Here is an 18720-nt window from a genome sequence, read left to right as displayed (position 1 = left end):
AAAGGAAATGCCTGTTGCATTATGCTTATTCGGGTTCAGTTGTCGAAGCCTGCAACGCCATTTGAGCCTGTGCGGCTTCTGCAGCCGCGCGGAGCTCCGTGTAAAGATCCATATTGGCCTCGTGGGAGGGTTTCAGCAGCTCGAGCACGCGCTCCACGAGCTTTTGCGTGACAACTGGTGGTACGTCTGGCGAAGCCGCGACGTGGCGGTGGAGAACGCTCATCAAAGTGACACAGTGGGCAACAAGTTGCATCGTCTCCGGTAGCACGCTTCCAAGATGAACGTCGTTAGCGGCGACATTTAAGCTGGATAGTGCCTTGTCTTCGTTGACGACTTGTAGAGCCGATTCCGCTACCACACTAGTCGCTTTCTGCTGGCTTGCACTCAAGAAATCGATCGCCCAGCGCATCTGCTCCTCTGTCAATGTCTCTGATGGGATCACAATTGAATCACTTCTCCAGTTTTGCTCCCCTGCAGGATACGCTGGGCCCACTAACGAGCTTCCTCCCTCGGATGGCTCGCTCGAGGAGAACGATTGGAGACTTAGTAGTGCAGCCTTTAAGTGCGAATTCGTGGCATCCAGGTTTGCAGCGAGCCACGAGTGCTGCTTTTGCAGTCGAGGCTTCTCACGCGATTCTGCCCACACGAGATCCTTCACAGCAGCTGATGAAAACGCCGTAGGCGTTGTCCACAGGCTGGACTTCATAGCGTTCTTCTCGTGTAGCTGTGCCTGCTGTTCAGCTACTCGCTCGTTCAAGGCAGTCATCGCTGAAATGATCTTCTCCTTGCGAAGGAGTAAAGTCTTTACGGCAAGAACAACGCGGATTTTTTCTTCACGGAATCGATCGCCAACCGCACCAATTGCTTTTGGTGTAGCAAGCGAAGAAGCACGTCCATGGGTCAGGTTCTCACGCCGCAGTAGCGTTGTTGCTGCCAGTTTAGGCTCTGTAGTACTGGTTTCGTTCCTTCCTGACCACGGGGGAAAGTCCAAAACCATAATGTTGTCCAAGCTGCATGCCACGGCTTCCACTCGCGAAATGTTCCCACAATAAAATACTTGACACGTTTCCTCGGGCGCGCGGAAAGCGGCAACGGTAGCCAGCCGATATTGTCGTTCTGACGCCACCCAGACTGCATTTTGACAAAGGCAAATACCAGCAGAGCATTTTAGTCAACCATACAAGAACAGTTATTAGGCAAGATAAATCGCAGCTCACCTATTACTGCAACTCCAGCTCGCAGCGGGATAGCGCACCGATATGGCCACGTCCTATCAGTTGGCTTGAAAAACACAAGCAGCACAGTCCACAACCGTTAGTACTCCACCCACTACATCTCGCATCCACATCCATTCTTACCGCTTGTGCTGGATCGAGTCGACGTTTAACGGCACGGTAGGATTCAAGCTTCTCCTTTTCCTGGATAAAAAATAGGGGGCTAAGGCGCCGTGGTCGCCCCATGGATGCTCGCACCGACGACCAGATTGGCCTAGCTGCCGTCGTAATCTGCACATTGCACATCCAAACAAGTAAGTACGGAGCCACAACGAATACGACTCGTTCCTTCCGCCTCGTACCTTTCCGAGCCCCATACCATTCAGACACTCAATGAACTCATTGTGCCGGAAGAAGTCCACGTCCACGTACGAGTAGAACCAGTGGGTCCAGGGCAGGTCGAACCTCGCCTGTTGCACCTTGCCCAGCCCCGAGTCGTCCCCCACCTCCCGAGGCAGCCACGCCCTCGACCTCGCGGGCGCGAGGCTCTTCCTGCCCCTGTGCTTCCTAATGTCCACCGGCGTCCTCTGATCGTCCACATGTCCATCTCCCTCTGCCATGATCCTCAGCGTCGCGAGTTGGTCTGTGGTCAGGAGCTTCTCGAGCCTCCGCTTCTTCCTGCTCCTGGCCGCCGGTTCGTCCAGCAGCACCGGCTCCTGTTTGACGTCCGCCATCTCCACGTCTCCGTCTGCGTCCTGCCCTGCTAAGCCCTGTGCCGATCTCTGATTGGTCGATTCCCTTTGCTGCTGCAGCTCGTCCTGCATCTCGTAGTGGTCCATCATGATGGCGCAGAAACCCTCGACAGACGCCTCGGGCAGCGACAGGTAGCCGCGGTGCATCTCGAACAGCCCGCGCACCATGGCGCCCGAGCGCTGCGGCAGCCGCTCCTCCAGCTTCTCCCACTGCCGCCCGTGCGCCTTGAGCAGGATGTAGAACGTGCGCAGCTCCTTGAGCGTCCAGCGAGGCCCCAGCACGCGCTCCGACTGCAGCATGGGTCCGAGCTTATAGCAATGCTGCGGTGGAATTGATAGTGAAGCGATTTCAGCCAATTACAAGGCGGTTGATAGTTGAGAGTGTACAGATTGCGCGATAAGGGATTGTATGTTGTAGTCGACTCAACAGACTTGAATACTTACCCGAGACTTCTTCAGGCACGAAGCTTCTAACGTTTACAGAGGTAAATGCCATTTAGGGTCGCCAATCTAGGCCTTGAAGTTTTGTTTGTATCTTTCGCGCCAGTAAAACAAAAAAAAACACTGTACGGATACCAATCAAAAGCTGCCACGTGATTTGAGATAGTTTCATCGTTTTCAGTCCTTGGGGACAGCCACTGCGATCACGCAACCCGCGTGAAGGTCCTGCCAAATAGAGGATACTTCATATACATCACTACTTGCATCAACGTTAGAGACGACGACCAAATAATTAGCCCATATTAATGGCAGGCCCCTTTCTCTGGAAGTTACAGTACCCAAGTTGGCTGGTACCACGCTTGACGCACGCTCTCCGGCTGCACTTGAAGCAGCTTTCCCACCCAGCACCTGCGACTAGAAGTCATGGTCCACGCGCTGATCGCAAACGCGCGGAAGAAATCCGCCGTGAATACTGGTTCGCGATCGTGCCTAATCACCTCACTAGTACCGAGTCTCCGGAAAACACATTCTTCATAGGATTCAGCGATCGTCTGGGCCGTCCGGGAAGAGCTGGCTTTCGCGATCACGTATCTCGTGGACAGATCGACCCAAATCAGCAGCTCCGTATTGCCCTTGTACGATTTAGGTAGCGAGGGTATGTGATCCATAGCTATAATCAGGAATGGGTTGGTCGCCTGGATATTCCCGGGCGATTCGCCTCTGATCGTGGGCCTTCCTTCGCCAGTCTCGCAGTCCACACATTCGCCCACATACCTTTGTACACTCCTGAAAAGACCTCTCCAGTGGAAATTATTGCGGATCCGCTGGTAATTGCGTTCGATTCCCTGGTGTCCACCTTCTAACGTCGCGTGATAGTGATGTAGCACATCTTGATGCAACGTTTCCGGCACCACCAGCCTCATTAACCCGTCATGATCCGTCTCTGATCGCCTTGAAGGTGCGCAATAGAAAAGCAGGTCGTTACCGTCCAACTCGTAGTCGGCCGCTATGCTACCATAGGATCGAGCTTCATCTTGCGTCAGATTTGGCACTTTGCCCATCAGTTACTGCTTCATGCCGGCGATCCACACTTCTTCTTCCTGCGCCTGGCGGATCCGATCGATTCCTAACTCTCGGACGACGTCCTCCTGCATCGCGGCGGGCCTCGATCGTGACCTAGCCCCGGATTGGGTGGTTACTGGCGAGATCCGCGCCACTGTATCGTCGGACCTGACTACTAAGATCTCGTCCAGTCGATTTAGCGTACACAGATCCTGGCGATCGGCCTCCTCCTCGATCACGACGCCCCCTTGACGTTGGAGCGCGGCGCTGGCTAAACTGTTGGCACTCCCATTCCAATCTCGCTTCACGTGTAACAGCTCATGATCTGGCCAAGTCCGTAGTCGATCGGGCGCCTTCTGTCTCAGCAGCGTCAGCTTGGGCGCTTTGTAGTCGATCTCGCCGCGGACTTGTCGAACTACCAAGTTGGAATCACCACATATGACTAATCTGCGCACTTCCATGTCTTATAAGAGATCGAACCCCAACAATAGGTCGTGATATTCCTCGTTGCCAGTGAGCCCACCCGCATAGCCAGATCGGGCCTTCACTACATTCCACTCGGGTAACTTCCACAAGATCGCGCTGTATGCACCCCCTCCTCCCTTCACACGGGCGATCCGTCGAAGCTTATCATCAACAGTTCTTCATCTGCGCACACCGTCGGGATCGGGGCTTGAATCTGTGGTCGTGGTTCCTTCCCCGGGGCGATCGCGATCAACGCGTTATCCACCTCTGATCGGGGTGTGATGCTGGCGGCGATCGCCCCCAGTATATTGCCTTCGCCCTTGGTACACTTCACGACCTCGAGCGTCCACGGTGACAGGAGAGCGGCCAATTGACCCAATCGTCCCTGTAGGTCTGGAGATCTAAACAGCCACGCAAGTGTCGAGTGCCGCGTCAAAACTCGGATCGGACGCCCCACCAACACGTTATTGTGGCGAAGTGGCTCCGCGAAATTTGCAGATCGCGGGGTTCCTCTTACACACGGTGCCCGAACTGCCGACTAACGGAGGGGGTACTCCGATCTTCCGTGAAAGTGCTGATCCTCACCTTGTGTACCCGTCGGTGGGCTGGATCTCTCTTCCGGTGATCTCGGAAGACGCGCTTGCGGTCGAGTCTTGGACTGTCTGGCGGACAGCGGGAACTTGTGGCAGCAGCGGGGATACTTCTACGCTCTGCGCCGGTGTAGGGTCGAGTCGTTGATCTTGGGTTGCCTGCATCGAGACTCGTAGGCCGATGTTGATCTTGGCCTGGGGTTGCCTTGTGGTCGGTGTGTGACCTTGTCTTATGTGGTGTAGCGGGATCCGCAAAATCTGGGAGATCACTAGATCCAACTTCCCAACAGCGCCAGGACACCGACTAACGGAGGGGGTCCCCCGATGATCCGTGATCTGTGCTGAATTTCTCACCTTGTGTACCCGTCGGTAGGGCTGGATCTTGCTCCTCTGGTGTCTTCCGAAGAGTCCAAGCGGTGGAGAAGGAATGTCTTGGCGAGACGCGGGGATCCGGGTGGAGCTGTGCGGAAATCCTCACTCTGCTCGCAGTATATGCTCCACATCCAATACCCGTGTACTTGGATCTGGCGGCCTGGATCTGGATCCGGCAGAAGGGTTGCCTGGTCTGTGTTGTGGCGCCTTTTCTTGCCTTCGCAGGTCTTCCTTTGTCGTACTTGCCGTCTCCTATGACGGGATCTTGGGTTGTGAGAGCTGAGTGGATCCGCCGGCCAAGTAGATAAATCCGGTGGATCTTGGATCTAGGCTTAGGATGGATCTCTAGGAAGTTGGATCTGGCCAATATATTATCCAGACTTAATTACCAACACTAGATCTCCTACCGCTAACCTCTCTACGCCGTGTCGGGCCAATGTAGTTCCCGGATCCAGGCGAAGGAGGGAGGTCTTGCGATGTCCAAAGCAAATTCAGGTCTGTGTGGTGTTGCAGAACACACAAATATCGTCAGATGTGGATCTCCAGCACAAACCACAACAATCGCCGAGTTAGGTCGGCGCTTGTTGGCCTGCGCAGGGGTTGCCCCCTCGCGGTTCGGCCCATCCGGGACAGCGGGTGTCTCGCCTCTCGCTGACACCTGCCAACCAAGGTCCACTCTTCCGGAGATCCGCCGAGCTAGCGGACTCCGTTCACAAACTCCTGTGCCCTCCACCAAAGGATGGACGGCGGCGCGCTAGCGCTTTTACAGGCCGCCGGGCAGAAGCAACCCGACTTGAAGAGTAACGGCACCTGGGCTGTCCGGCGTACCGGCTCGCTGAGTTAGCGAGACTTTTCCTTCGCACTTGGCGAGCACCCAACGCCCAATCCCGGGCCGACCTAATCTCTTGGCGCTGCCAGTCGAGTACCCTACAAGCTATGCCTCTCGGGTACCGACGGCAGGCATAATCCGACCCCGTGCAGAGACTTACCGAAAAGTGTGCACGTGTTGTGGGCCTAGAAAATTCTGCTCTGTTTGTTCTTAAGTCGTTTGGGCGCCCTGAAAGGGCGCCTCCACTATTCCTAAGGTCCGATACAAATATCAAGTGAAATGGTGTGGTTTCGGATCTAGGCCGACCCTTCACCCTCTCAGCGACGCTTCGAACTCGGCGGAGCCGGATAAGTTGTCCGGATAACCCGGCGAGCTCGACGGGGAGGTCTCGCCGACTCGGCTGAGTGCTGCTGGGCTCGCCGGGCTCACGCGTGGTCCTCTTGTGCGCCTTCTGGTCGTGCCCCGCGTCGTCTGAGTGGCCGGCGGCTCTGTTTAGCCGAGCTCAAGGCCTGGAAACTGCCTTGAACTCGGCTGAGCGTCTCCTAGCGTCCCCGCACTCGGCCCGCCGTACGTGCGTCTTCTCCTTGCGTAGTGCCACCCGTCCTTGGTCTCCGGTGCTCTTGATTCCCAGTCAGCCGGCCGCAGTGCGCTCGTGAAGCCTGCGAGCTCGGCGGACTGGCACAGTGTACCATCCAGCCGGGTAGTACCGTCGATTCCGCTTTTAGGTGGATTTGGTACACTGTCCCACTTGGGTGCTCCACAAAACTGATGTTTCCTACACCACATCTGATTACCGTTAAGTTAGGTTCAATCCCAAAGTCCTATCATCCCTATGGATACTATCTTCCCATCACTGTCTATCGGCTCTACATGGCCTGTCTACCTTCCTTGCGTGTCCCTTGATTACTTTCGCCAGGCCCCAGCGGTAGATCCACCGCATAACTCCAGATCCAGGTTGGATCCAGGAATCAGACCAGATCCACCTGATTCTGGATCCAGACTGGGCCTGGATCCAAATTCATTCACCCCTTGGATCTAGCCTTCCCATGCCCCGCGCTGCCTTCAGGAGCCCTCGAATGTCATATCCACACACTTCATGTACTTCTTTGCGTTCTCAATAGCCCAGATCCACGCCTTGTAATAGTCTACTGTAGCCCAGATCCATCATAGCGTAATCTCACGTAGTGTATATCCATCTTTGTCATCTCGTCACGCGTGTCTCCGTTTCGCTAGTCCAGCTAGCCACGACGTGCATCTCCACCCGTGATGGTCAGATCCTCATGCCCATCCCATGTCTGGATCCAAGTTCTCCAGATCCATCCTTGCTTGGATCCACGTTCGCCAGATCCAGTCTACACCTGGATCCAATTCGCCTGATCCAGGCTACACCCCTCCATCCTTGCCTGGATCCACGTTCTCCAGATCCAATCTCACCTAGATCCAATTCGCCAGAACCAGTCTACACCTCATGAGTGGATTTGGACGCTGGGGCTCGGATCTCTTCACGGGTCATCTTCCTTTGCTTAGGCTTAGTGCTCGTAGCACTAGATCCACCATCGAAAATACGAAATACACAGTTCCCTTTCCACCGACCTGCGGCCTTCCCGCAGATCCATCACCACAGCCTCCACTCAAACTTACCAACTCACTTCGGTGGATCTGAGCCCCACTACTCCTCGTGGGATTGCATCACACCGAACCGGTTCCGGCTCGTGCGATCCCGCAAGAACTCATACAGTATAGCAGTTGAGATCCGCTTCATCCGCCCAGCTTGGATCCTCATAACCGCGCCAATGTACCAGGAACTCACAATGGATCCGGCCATAACGAGTTCTCTTGCCTGTTCTCAGGTCCGTAATTTTTTTCACTTCGTACTCGTTTTTGTCCAGATCCTGGATCTAGCTATCCTCTGGCAGTAATGTCTCATCGAAGTCCAAGCGATCTGTCACATCTTCGGCCAAGTGGATCTGGGGTCGGTCGGGAAGATCCTCACGGGCTTTAGCTTAGACACATGTGCCACCGGAAATAGCCGATATTCGGTGCATGTAAGCTGGATCCTCACAGCATACTCGCCCACCTTCCCAGCTACACTGAACGGCCCGTGCCACAGGTGCACTAGTTTGTGTGCGTACCCTTCTTTGACCCGATCCAAATATAGCCAGACGTGGGATCCAGCCTAAATCTGATGCGGGTGGATCTCTTCGTTGTGCCGATTCGCCCGATCCGCGATCGCCTCCTGTAGCCGAGTGTTGACTTGCGCTCGTGCTTGTTGGTAATAGCGTTGGATCTGGTATCTCCATCGTCTTGGATCCCGATCCTGACGGCGAGTACAGCCCACCGGGATCGTAGCTTTCAAGGTGGATCTGGGATCCCTCCCATGCACTATATAGAATGGGGTTTCTCCTCGGATCCGATCCTGGGCTGTGTACCGTTCCGTACGCCTGGGGCCCGTATGCCATAGTTGCACGCTGTCGCTGACCAAGGATCCGGTTAAAGGATCTGAAGAAATCGGCCATGAACCCAGGTTCTCGGTCATGGCGGATCATTTCGCTGGCACCAAATCGCCTGAAAACACACTCCTCATACGACTCAGCGATCGTCTGCGCGGTCCTGGATCCACTGGCCTCTGCGATCACATATCCCGAGAACAGATCCACCCATATTTATAACTCCGCATTGCCCTTATAGGATCTGGGCAGTTAGAGGATGTGATCCATAGCAATGATCTGAAATGTGTACGTCGCTTGAATATTTCCAGGGGACTCACCTTGGATCCGGGGTCCGCCCTTGCCGGTCTCACAATCCACAATTTCTCCAATATAGCGTTGCACACTGCGATAGAGACCTCTCCAGTGAAAGTGATCTCGGATCCGCCGGTAGGTACGTCCGATCCCTTGATGACCCCCTTCCAGACTTGCATGGTAATGATGTAGAACGTCCTGCTGGAGGGTCTCTGGGACCACCAATCGCATTAATCCATCCCGATCCAACTCGGATCTCTTCGTAGGAGGACAGTAGAACAGCAGGTCGCTTAGATCCACTTCATAATCCATAACAATATTAGTGTAGGATCTGGCTTCCTCAGGTGTCAATTCTTGCACCGAGCCCGCCAAGAACTTCTTCAGACCTAAGATCCACGACTCCTCATCCTGTGCCTGCCGGATCCGCTCGATTCTCAGCTCTCTCACCACTTCCTCCTCAAGGGCAGTCGGGGTGGATCTGGATCTGGATCCAGATTCGGCATTGGATCTGGGCCTGGATCCAGTGTTGGATCTGGTGGTTACCGGCGAGACGTGGGCTACCGAGTCGTCGACTTCCGCCTCCGTTACCAAGATTTCAGCCAAACGGTTCAGGGTGACCAGATCCTCCAGATCCTTCGCCTCATCCACCAGGGTCCTGCCTTGCCGCTGCAACGCTGTACTCGCCAGACTGTCCGCGGAGCTGTTCCAGCCGCGCTTGACATGAACCAGCTCATGGTGTGGCCAGATCCGAAGTCGGTCCAGCGCCTTCTGTCTCAGCAGCGTGAGCCCCGGCGCCTTGCAATCGATCTCTCCTCGCACTTGGCGGATCACCAAATTCGAGTCTCCACAGATCACTAGTCGTCGTGGATCTTCGCCTTCCAGCAGATCCATACATAGAAATCATCCATGATTTTCCGCCTCGTTAACAGTCAGTCCTTCGGCGTAACCGGATCTAGCTCTTGTGACGACGTCCGAGCCAATTCTAGGCCAGGACCCATCAATCAGAATCCCAAACCCTATCACGTACCGGCCACATGTCACTTGAAACGTGGATATTTCTTGACACAAGTCTGGTCTTTGTATAGACTTCAAGTTGTACTGACTACATCTGGAAACTGAGCTCTGCGAACGTCGAGTTGCAGCGACCCCAGACCCCCAGGTCTGAGATTTGAATTCGGTCTGGGGTCTGAGGTCTGAGATTCGCTCTAGAGGCCGCGGATCTGAGGTTCCAGGCCTCGAGTCGGACTCTGGGCGGAGAACTGAGCCCTGACCTTCTGGAGCTGTGATTTGGAGCCCCATGGTTGCTTAAGTCTCAGACCCCAGATCTCAGATTGGTGACATCTGTCGTGTAGGAACACGCGCTAAATTATATATGGCACACTTTCCCCACCAACAACACCCACCGAGTCACCGAAGACTCAATGGGTTTGTTAGGGTTAGAACCTGAAGGCTCAGGAACTTTCCCTTGCACCGGGTTGGTGTTTCCTCTGTGCACCGAGCTTCCGCTAGTCGACCGACGGAAGACTCAGCGTCACTAGCCACGAGCAAAGGCTAGCACGCTCTCTCACACAAAATATACCTCGCAGGCCCTCAGAAGGAAGGGTCCCGGCCTGTTACGGCGTGATACGAGGGTGCCGGAGCTATACTCCGGCGGGAAGAAATAAATGGAGTGCGCTCTCGCTCCTCTAGTTCCTGGCGACGACTCGTCGCTACCAATACACCGGCCACTAACTCTTGGCCCTGCCAGGGATGAACACACGCTACACTAGTAGATGTGCCCACCGACAGTCATAATCCTACCTACCAGGTTTACCTTGAGCTGCAGGTCGTTCACTGCAGGCACCGGTGTCGCCCTTGCGTGGTTGGGAGGAAAAGCTGTTCTGTTATTGTTGCCCGAAGGCTTATCTTGTCTTCTCTTAAGTTTCCTATCGATCAATACAAATATCAAGTATAAACGCGTCCGTTTTGGACCACCAGTTGTAACTCACGACTCTTCGGCGCTTTCCCTGCGACGTGGCGGCGTTACCGACGACTCAAACGGCCGCTGAAACGCCACCGACGACTGGGGACAGGCGCCGATGACTCATAGGTTCGGATATTGCCAGTAGGTTCGCACCGTACTTAGCGAGCTGCAACCGCCCACGCTTGACTTGAGATCTTCGACGAGTCATCGTCACCGGCCTATTTAGGCCAATCAGCGATCGGGGAGTTTAGTCCAATGACTGGCGATGGGTTGTGACTTGCCAGTTAGCGCCGGCGCCTCGAGTCTTCTTCGCCCCTCGTCCCGCCTTTGGGTTTTGGCTTCGGCTTCATTTCCCGATACCACACATCACAGTTTGGAATGCCCGGGGTTCTGAGACCTGAGAGTGATGGCAAAAGTCTGAGACTTTGTGATATGGAGTTCGGTCTGGGGTTTGCCTGTGCACCAGACCCTGAGATGTGCAGTGTGGTGAAGCAGACCGCGAGACGAGAAGTGACGAGTGAGGCGTGCCAGAGGACCGTTGCCCAGAGTGAAAGAACGCGATCTGTACGGAATCTTCTGCGGAAAGGGTGAAAGACACCTCAGATGCCAAGTCTGAGTCGGAGCTGTCATTCAGGGCTCTAGAACGACCTCACTTTAGTGACACCCCGATTGAGTGACACCGTCTCAGGTCAAGGACGACCCCGTCCTAGGAATCCCTGAGACGCGGTCTAGGACGACCCCGTCCTAGGAATCCCTGAGACGCGGTCTGGAGGACCCCGTCTCAGAGATCAAGCGTCATAAATTAGGGCATGCGTTATCGAAGTAGGGTTAGGCATGGAACCGTAGCTTAACAATCTTCAAGTAGTCAGTCGGTAGCATAGGATAGGTGTAAGGCTCAGTCCCGAATCTTCTTTGTGCCGCTCAAGTGGATTTCTCCCTTTCGGTCCAAGGCTTCCGAGTGCCGGCAAGCAGAGCCACCCCGATAACGCGGCCCCCCGTCCCTCGGTCGTCGGTGCACTCACCCTCACACCGGTGCCCAACAGGAGGGACACGTTAAACAATACCGCTCAAACACGCCCGATAACGCGTCGCTGAAGGCGAAGACCCGTTCCGGCCCCGATAACGCCGCACAAGACCGCGTCGGTCCCGATAACGCCACGCACCCCAAGGACGCGACGCACCGATAACTGCACGTGTTCAAGGTCAAGAAAGGAGAAAAGACGGATCAAGGACAAGACCGTCCCAGTAATGAAGACTTCATGCTCCAAGCTTGAGCTACTCGTTACCCTATCCTGAGATACGCTACTCAAGTCCCCGGGAAATATCCGACGCGCCCACCGACAGCGCACGCGACGGGTTTGTGCGAGGACGACTTTGCAGATTTCTGTGAGGGCGCTACTCCACAGCGGTCTGGGGTCTGGGAAGAGGGCGTGGCGTGCGGCGTCTGATTTCATCTCGGCTCTGGGGTGCCACAGCTGAGATATGGAGTTAACATCGTAATTTTGCCCCCAGCTCAGATTCCCAGCCTCAGAGTCCCAGAATTCGAGCCAGAATTGAGACATGTCAAATTGGTTGGACAGCCGGGATATGGAATCAACATCGTATCTTTGCTCCCAGCTCAGGTTTTCAGCCCGGCAGTCCCTCAACTCGCGCCAAAACTGAGACACGGTGATTGTGGGCGCAAGTTGGTGTCTGGATGCACGATGTTCGTGAGGTTAAGTGGAAAATGGTGAAAGACAGCTGACGCTCCGAGCCTAGGACGTGACTAAGAGCCTACGGCGTGCCTGCAGGGCCTGAAGTGCGACTTCGTGGTCTCGCATATGAAGTGGGTACACAAGCGATGGCTACATTGCCGGTCTGGGAGCTGCGGTAGTTGCTCTTTGAAGTTGGCGGTTGCCGCTTGGAAGGTCGCTCTGGAGGGTCGGCTTTTCGGCCCCTGGTGTCAGGCACACAAGATTCGGCCTGACCAGTCGCCTATGAATTTGGGCCAACGGGGGCCACATGATCTTGTCGTCATCCGGATTACACCTGATTTGTACCCAGAGTAATCAGTGTAATCAGGTGATGACAGACCAAGTCCGGTCAATCCAGGCCACAAGATCCTGGCGTAATCAGGATATCACAGATTTGAACCCAGGTGTAATCAGTGTAATCAAGTGATTACTGACCCAGACAGGCCAATGGAAGGACGCCAAGGCAGCGACGCGCATTCACGGGCGCCGCCAAGCCAGTAGCTTAGTGGGTGTCTCACCCTTGTTCAAGGTGTACCCAGGAGATGTTTGCACCCTTACTTGATAGGCCCTTTTTATGTGCATGTGCATGATAATAATCAGAGTTTGTTTTGCCCCGAAGACCGCAAGCTGCGGAGTTCGTCTTGCGCCGACGGGCGTGTTGCTTCACAGGGACCAAGTCCCTTCCCCCGGCGGCGCGCGCAAGGTCAAGTGGAGTCGCTACGAGTGTTCTACGGTCAAGCTCAGCTAACTCCAAATAAATTCAAGTTCAACAACCAAGCCTTTTCGTGTTTCGGCCCGGTTTGCCTTCGTTGTTGTATTTCCACACGAGGGACATTGGTTTTGCTGGTTTTTCTTGCTGGTTGTTTTCCTGGTGGTGGTGCTTCATATTTTCGGGCGGAAGGCGCTCCGCTCTGAGGTTTCGGCAGAGCAACACGTGGGATAGTGGTTTCTGAGGTTGCTAGTGGTATCCGTGTGGCGCGAATAGTCTGGGATAGTGGTTCCCAGCTTCGCTGTGTCACCTACATCAAGGCGTGGTGCACGGAAGTCCCAGGGTACAGAGCGAGAACCCTGGATCAAGGCAGGCTCAGGCCGATCCAACTCTCGGGGCCACTCTGGTCTGAGGGGCGAGTGAAGACCGTTGTGCGGCTCTCAGTCTGAGCCGCCGGAGGAAGTGTCGTGACTGGAAGCGACTCGAAGCCGGAGTCGCTGAGCAAGGAGGAGGCTGTTAAGGCCCAGCCTGAGAAGAGAAGTGGACTAAGTGTGTGTGGAGTGAACGTGTTTATATTCAAGAAAACGGGGTACAGCGGACTTAGCACGTGCGTACAAGGGCCTTCCAAGCAAGGAGCAAGCTTCGTCTGGGGGCATCTGGGAACTGTCGAGTTCGGAGGCAGCTGGTGTGGCCGACGCAAGTCTGGGCCCACAGCGTAGCCTTAGGAAGAACCAAGTCAATGGATTGCAAGAGTGAGGAACACACGCCTCACCCAGCTTGGGATCTGAGATCTAATCTCAGATTCTGAGTTGAGTGGTCTGAGATCGAGGTCTAGCCGCGAGGCTATTCCCTAATTTTGGAGCCCGCATCGCCACAGCTGGTGCGCGTGCCCGGATTGGGAAACGACTTTGGTAACGGACGTGTGCAAGTCATGTCGATTGCTCCCGACTCGAAAGTTTCCAAGACAAGTGGTGAGATGCCTGAGTCTTCGCTTCGGCGAAGTCTCAGAGTTGCTGGTTTGCCGGCTGAAGTGATGCCGGAAAATGCTGGGACGTCCAGGTCCAAGAACTCGAAAAAGGTCCTAGAAAGTGATGATCTGAGCGTATCTGCTGAAGAAGAAGCTGAGATGAGTGCTGAACCTGAAGGTGCGCCCAAAACTGAGGATGCCGAGCCGCCGCTCAGCTCGCCTGTGAAGAAGCAAGCTGAGACTGGTCGAGATTCGGATCCAAGGCAAGATGTTCCGAGATATGGTCCGAGTCTGGGAATACCCCCAGCGAGTCACAGTTCGACACATCGAGGAAGTTTCTCAGCTGAGATGACCACTGCTCAAGCGCCGAGTCCCAGCCCGGAGCCAACTACTGGGAGTAATCCCGGTAGCCAAACCGAGGGTGGTGCGCTCAGCCTTTTGGGTAAGCGCGAGCTACATCTGAGAACGAAAAGTGTGTCTGGGGCTGGGACGACCCCTACAACGCTGAGTTATGCGACTGGTGTCACACTTCCCAGCTATGCAAGTGGTGGCGGTGCTTGGTCAAGTACTCTGGACTGAGCAGAGAACCACTCGCAGATTGCAAAGTGTGCCTGAGGGAGAAGCTGGGACTTGGGCTTTGGCCCCGCTCCCAGAAATGACTGACGAAGAGATGTTGAGCTATGCGCGATCCCAGTTTGAGATGTGGGTGGGGGTCCCAGCTGAGGCTGTTCACCCGGTCGACATCGTGTACAACCCGTGTCACGGTTGTTACGACCTGCGGGGATTCATCAAAGCCGCTGAGTCGACCGGTCGACACTTTGTTTTCTGTGAACCGGTCGCCTGCCGGTAGGTAGCTGAACGTGTTTCGAGCTGAGCGACGTCGACTCCCGGTCATCTCAGACCTGAGAGCTGTGAAAGTTTCGCTGAAATTGCTTCCACCAATTGCCTGTGTGGCGCTGTTGCAGACTATGCTCTGGGAAGCTGTGTATGAATTTGTGAACTGAGTCCCAGCTTGGCCCAGCTTGGATGAAATGTCTGGGGTCCCAGATTCTCGGGTCCGAGGTGAGATCGAGCGAATTGCTCATTTCCTCGGCATTGAGCTGGCGACTTGGAAATCTGTGGTTGGTACTACTTACACAAACCTCAGATTCACTTCAGACCCAGTCTGCCGTTCAGGGATCTGAGACCCAACTCGGATTCCCAGTTGATCGAGATGGAGATGTGGGTATGGGTGAGGATGCCCAGCTTTTCCTTGCCCCAGAAGTGGTAATGCGTCTTCAGCTGACTGGTCTTCGGCCGAGAAGCCCAGCTTCGAGCTTGGATGTAGAACCAATTCGCAAGAAGCCCCAGCTGAGCCATGAACCGGCTGAGATTTCGCTGCCCTCGTCGTGCTCAGATCCTTCGATCCCTTCAACATCTTTGCTATCCTGGCACGGGTCTGGGAGTGATTCGGATGCTATGCGAAGTGCAAGATCGGGCACAGTTCCAAGTGTGGTTGGTGCATAAGCTGGTTCTGACGCCTCCATGACTGGGAATGACCAAGGGACGGACCTGTCTGCATTAAGTTCCTCGGGATCGTCTCTGATGTCCTTCTCAGATTATAGTGTTGGAGCTGGAACGTTTGGACCCACTTCAAGTGCACCGGTGATGATGGGATCTGTGACCTCAGCCGCGCGTAGTAATTTCCCAGCTGTAATGGTCTCAGTTACACCCCAGACTACTTCAGCCTCAGCTCGATCTGAGACTGGGACGGTCAGAGACGTGAACCCCTCGCAAGTGCCATTGCCTGGCACACCAGAATCTGAGAAGAACGCTCTCAGCGGCACGAATGACGCGGAACCTCAGACAACTGTGACCCCAACTGTGAAGTCGACTTGGGAAATTTGTCAGACTCCGCAATATGGTTTTCCGGGAATTTCTCAGCCTCCTGTGACTTACACTGAACTGGAGAATTTGTATCAACGCGAGATAACCCGAGTCCGAGCTGAGGCGGAAGCCAGAATTGCTGCGGCTCAAGCAAGCCGAGCTGAGCTCGAGGCTGAGCTGAGAACTTTACTTGTGGAGCAAGGAGCTGAGACGATTGATCACCGCGCTGAGCAGTACATTCCCCAAACAAGTTTAAACTCAGCTCCCAGATCTCAGAAGTCAGAGCAACAACTTCAGTTGGAAGCACTTGAGCGGTTGGCCAAGCAGAGGGCTGAGGAGGAATCTCAGAAACGCAAGGAAGATGAAACCCGAGCTCGGTATCTCTTGGATGTGCAACGAAGTCTTAAAGAAGCTGAGGATCGAGCTCGGCAGGCTGAGCGGAAGAAAGCTGAAGAAGCTGAAGCGAGCCGCATCCGAACCGAATACGAATCTGAGCTGAGAATGATGAATGAGAAATATGCCCAAGCTCAGATCGAACACAAGAAGGCAGTGGCGATCCAAGAAGAGAAAATCCGCCGCTTCCAAGCGGCTCAAGACCAACATCGCCAAACCGCTGCTTCTCGATCTCAGTCTGAGACCCCAGCTCAGATTATCCCAGCTATCCCGGTTACATCTCAGACCCCTGGAGACTCTGACGGCCCAGCTTGCTCAGCTGACGCTTATTGTGCAACAATTGGCAAAGGCCAGTCAAAGCAAGTCAAGTTCAGCTGGGAGGGCTCAGACTTCAACCAGGACCAAGACTTCTGAGACCAAATCTGAGACCTGGTCTGAGATGAAGTCAGGCTCAGCGACTCGCCGAAGTCAGAAATCTCGGATGTCGCCACCAGGAGGCCCAGATGATAGCGGATCTGAGTCAGACGACTCCAGCTCAAGTTACGGTAACAGGGCCATCGCTCTCTGTTTCGCAGTCGCGACCGAAGCGCACGAGCGTGCGCTTCTTCCAGTCAATTACCGGATCATGCCGTGCAAGCCACGGCATGCCCATTACAACGTCGAACTTACGTCCAGGTCCAGGACGATAAAGTGTTCCACAAACACACGTTGTTTGTACGAGAAGCGCACGTTCACGACGCGCTTCTCGGTCTTCACGATGACACCTGTTGCCAATCGAACTTCCAGAAGACTTCGAGGTACCTTTACCTCCTCGAAGTCAAGACTCGGTAAACTCCACAGTCGAACAAAGTTGTTCGACGCGCCCGAATCTACCAATGCTCGAAGAGACTCGCTCGCTCGCTTCGACGTTACCTTCACGATGACCAGGTTCGGCCTGTCATCTTGCTTCTTGCAGCGAGATCTGGTCTCACTGGGGGCTGCAGTCCTCAGTGTCGCGTGCCCAATATCGGCACGCATGACTGCATTACCAGTAGGGCGCCCCGCGCCTACTGGATATTCACGTTTTCTTTGTTTGTTCGCGGCGATGCCCGGCATCGCCACGACGGCCACCATTGTAGTGCACGGGAGCCGTGCACTTTCTGGCAAAGTGACCGATCCTTCCGCAACGGAAGCATCACACGTTACCTCCCTGCCGCTGGTAACCAGCAGCCGTTGCATTCGAGAGGTCCATTGGTTCTGGACCTCCCGTCCTCGCTACCGGGCGCGGTTGCGACCTCGGCACGTTCGCATGCAGTTTATCCTGCCGCAGGCTAAACTCTTCTTGCATTGCGAGAGTAATCGCAGCTTCGAGAGTACTCGGGTACTCTCGGAAGAGATAGGTCTTCACAGGCCCATCTCTCAGTCCCTTCATGAACGTGACGACTTTAGTCGCCTCGTCTATCGGGTTGGTCACGATATTTGAGACCAAGTACCGTGCACGCTGCGCGTAAGCATGGACGTCATGCTTACCCTGCTGCAGGTCGAGGAATTCCGCCCTCGACCGGAACTCATTTTGCGGGGGCTCAAACGCTTGTTTCAGCTCCTCTTTAAACACTTCGTACGTGCTGAAGCACGTAGGATCGGAGAGTCGGCATCCATACGCCCAACTCATTGCGCGTCCGCCAAGGCAGGACATGGCGAACGCGACCTTCGACAGCGGGTCGACGATGCGTCGAGCCGCTATGGCTGTGTCGAGCTCGACAAGCCATCGGAGGAGAGGCTCGCCCTCTCTTCCCACGTAATTGCTTACGCTCAATTTTAATGGTTGAGCACGCGGTGTCGTCCCTGACGACGCCGTCACTGAGCAAGCAGCATCGCACTGCTCCTTCATGATGAACCCCAGAGCAACACCATGTTGCTCTGTCGGCGATAGCGTACGCAGCATCGTAGCTATCGCCGCCTCCCCAATGACTGTTGACAGTCGTTGGAGGGCCTCCCACTCTGGATCTGACAGGTGGGGGCAGTCCGCGCGTGCAACATGCGTTGCAGGCGTATTGGAGCTCTCCATGGGCACCTCCGTGCTCATGTGGTTCTCGGCTCCGCGTTCGTACACCTCGTACGAACGCCAAGCACTCGGTCTTTGGACGGACTACTAAGTGCTACCAGGTGTAGTGGGTCTAACTTGACTCACTACTTTGCTTACACGTTGCGCAACGTGTATGAGGAAGCGTAAGTACTTAGTAATTATTTAGGTTAATTATATTTGAATACACAAATATAATTTAAATCAGATAAGACTCCAAGTGACTTAGATTAGGTAAAATGAGAACTGTATTGTTTGTGAATTGATCTTCCTCCTAAATCTGCTAAAACTGTTTATCATCTATGAAAGGGGTTGACAGCGGCTGTCTGTCAGAGCACCGTTAATATGCACGTCTCTAATTGGTAGAAAGATGCTGCTTTCTACCAATAGGATCTTTTGGGTAGGTGTGGACCACTCATTGTGGTGGCCCACTTCAATGTATCCATTGGCGTGGCATACACCAAGGTGAGGAAGTATCTAAAACTTTAACAGATATCCTATCTGTTAAATTCACAAGTGGCTTGTAGCCACTTGTACGTGTAACCCCGTTACAGTCTGGGC

General features: G+C 54.6%; 1 protein-coding gene across 1 annotated transcript; it reads right to left on the bottom strand.

Annotated features, from left to right (window-relative positions):
• Positions 1 to 25: 25 nt before the first annotated feature.
• IUM83_03136 (ALWAYS EARLY 3 protein) lies at positions 26 to 2266 on the bottom strand (the record flags this gene model as incomplete). The annotated part of the gene is made up of 4 exons (XM_067927120.1): positions 26 to 1131; positions 1218 to 1281; positions 1359 to 1505; positions 1577 to 2266. 4 exons carry the CDS (start codon positions 2264 to 2266, stop codon positions 26 to 28), a joined length of 2007 nt encoding a protein of 668 aa, XP_067791652.1.
• Between the last annotated feature and the right edge of the window lie 16454 nt (positions 2267 to 18720).

The sequence above is a fragment of the Phytophthora cinnamomi genome (genome assembly GCF_018691715.1).
Source record: "Phytophthora cinnamomi strain GKB4 chromosome Unknown Contig38, whole genome shotgun sequence".
NCBI lineage: Eukaryota > Oomycota > Peronosporomycetes > Peronosporales > Peronosporaceae > Phytophthora > Phytophthora cinnamomi.
Note: the sequence above shows the minus strand (reverse complement) of the source record. Positions and strands in the feature narration are given on the sequence as shown.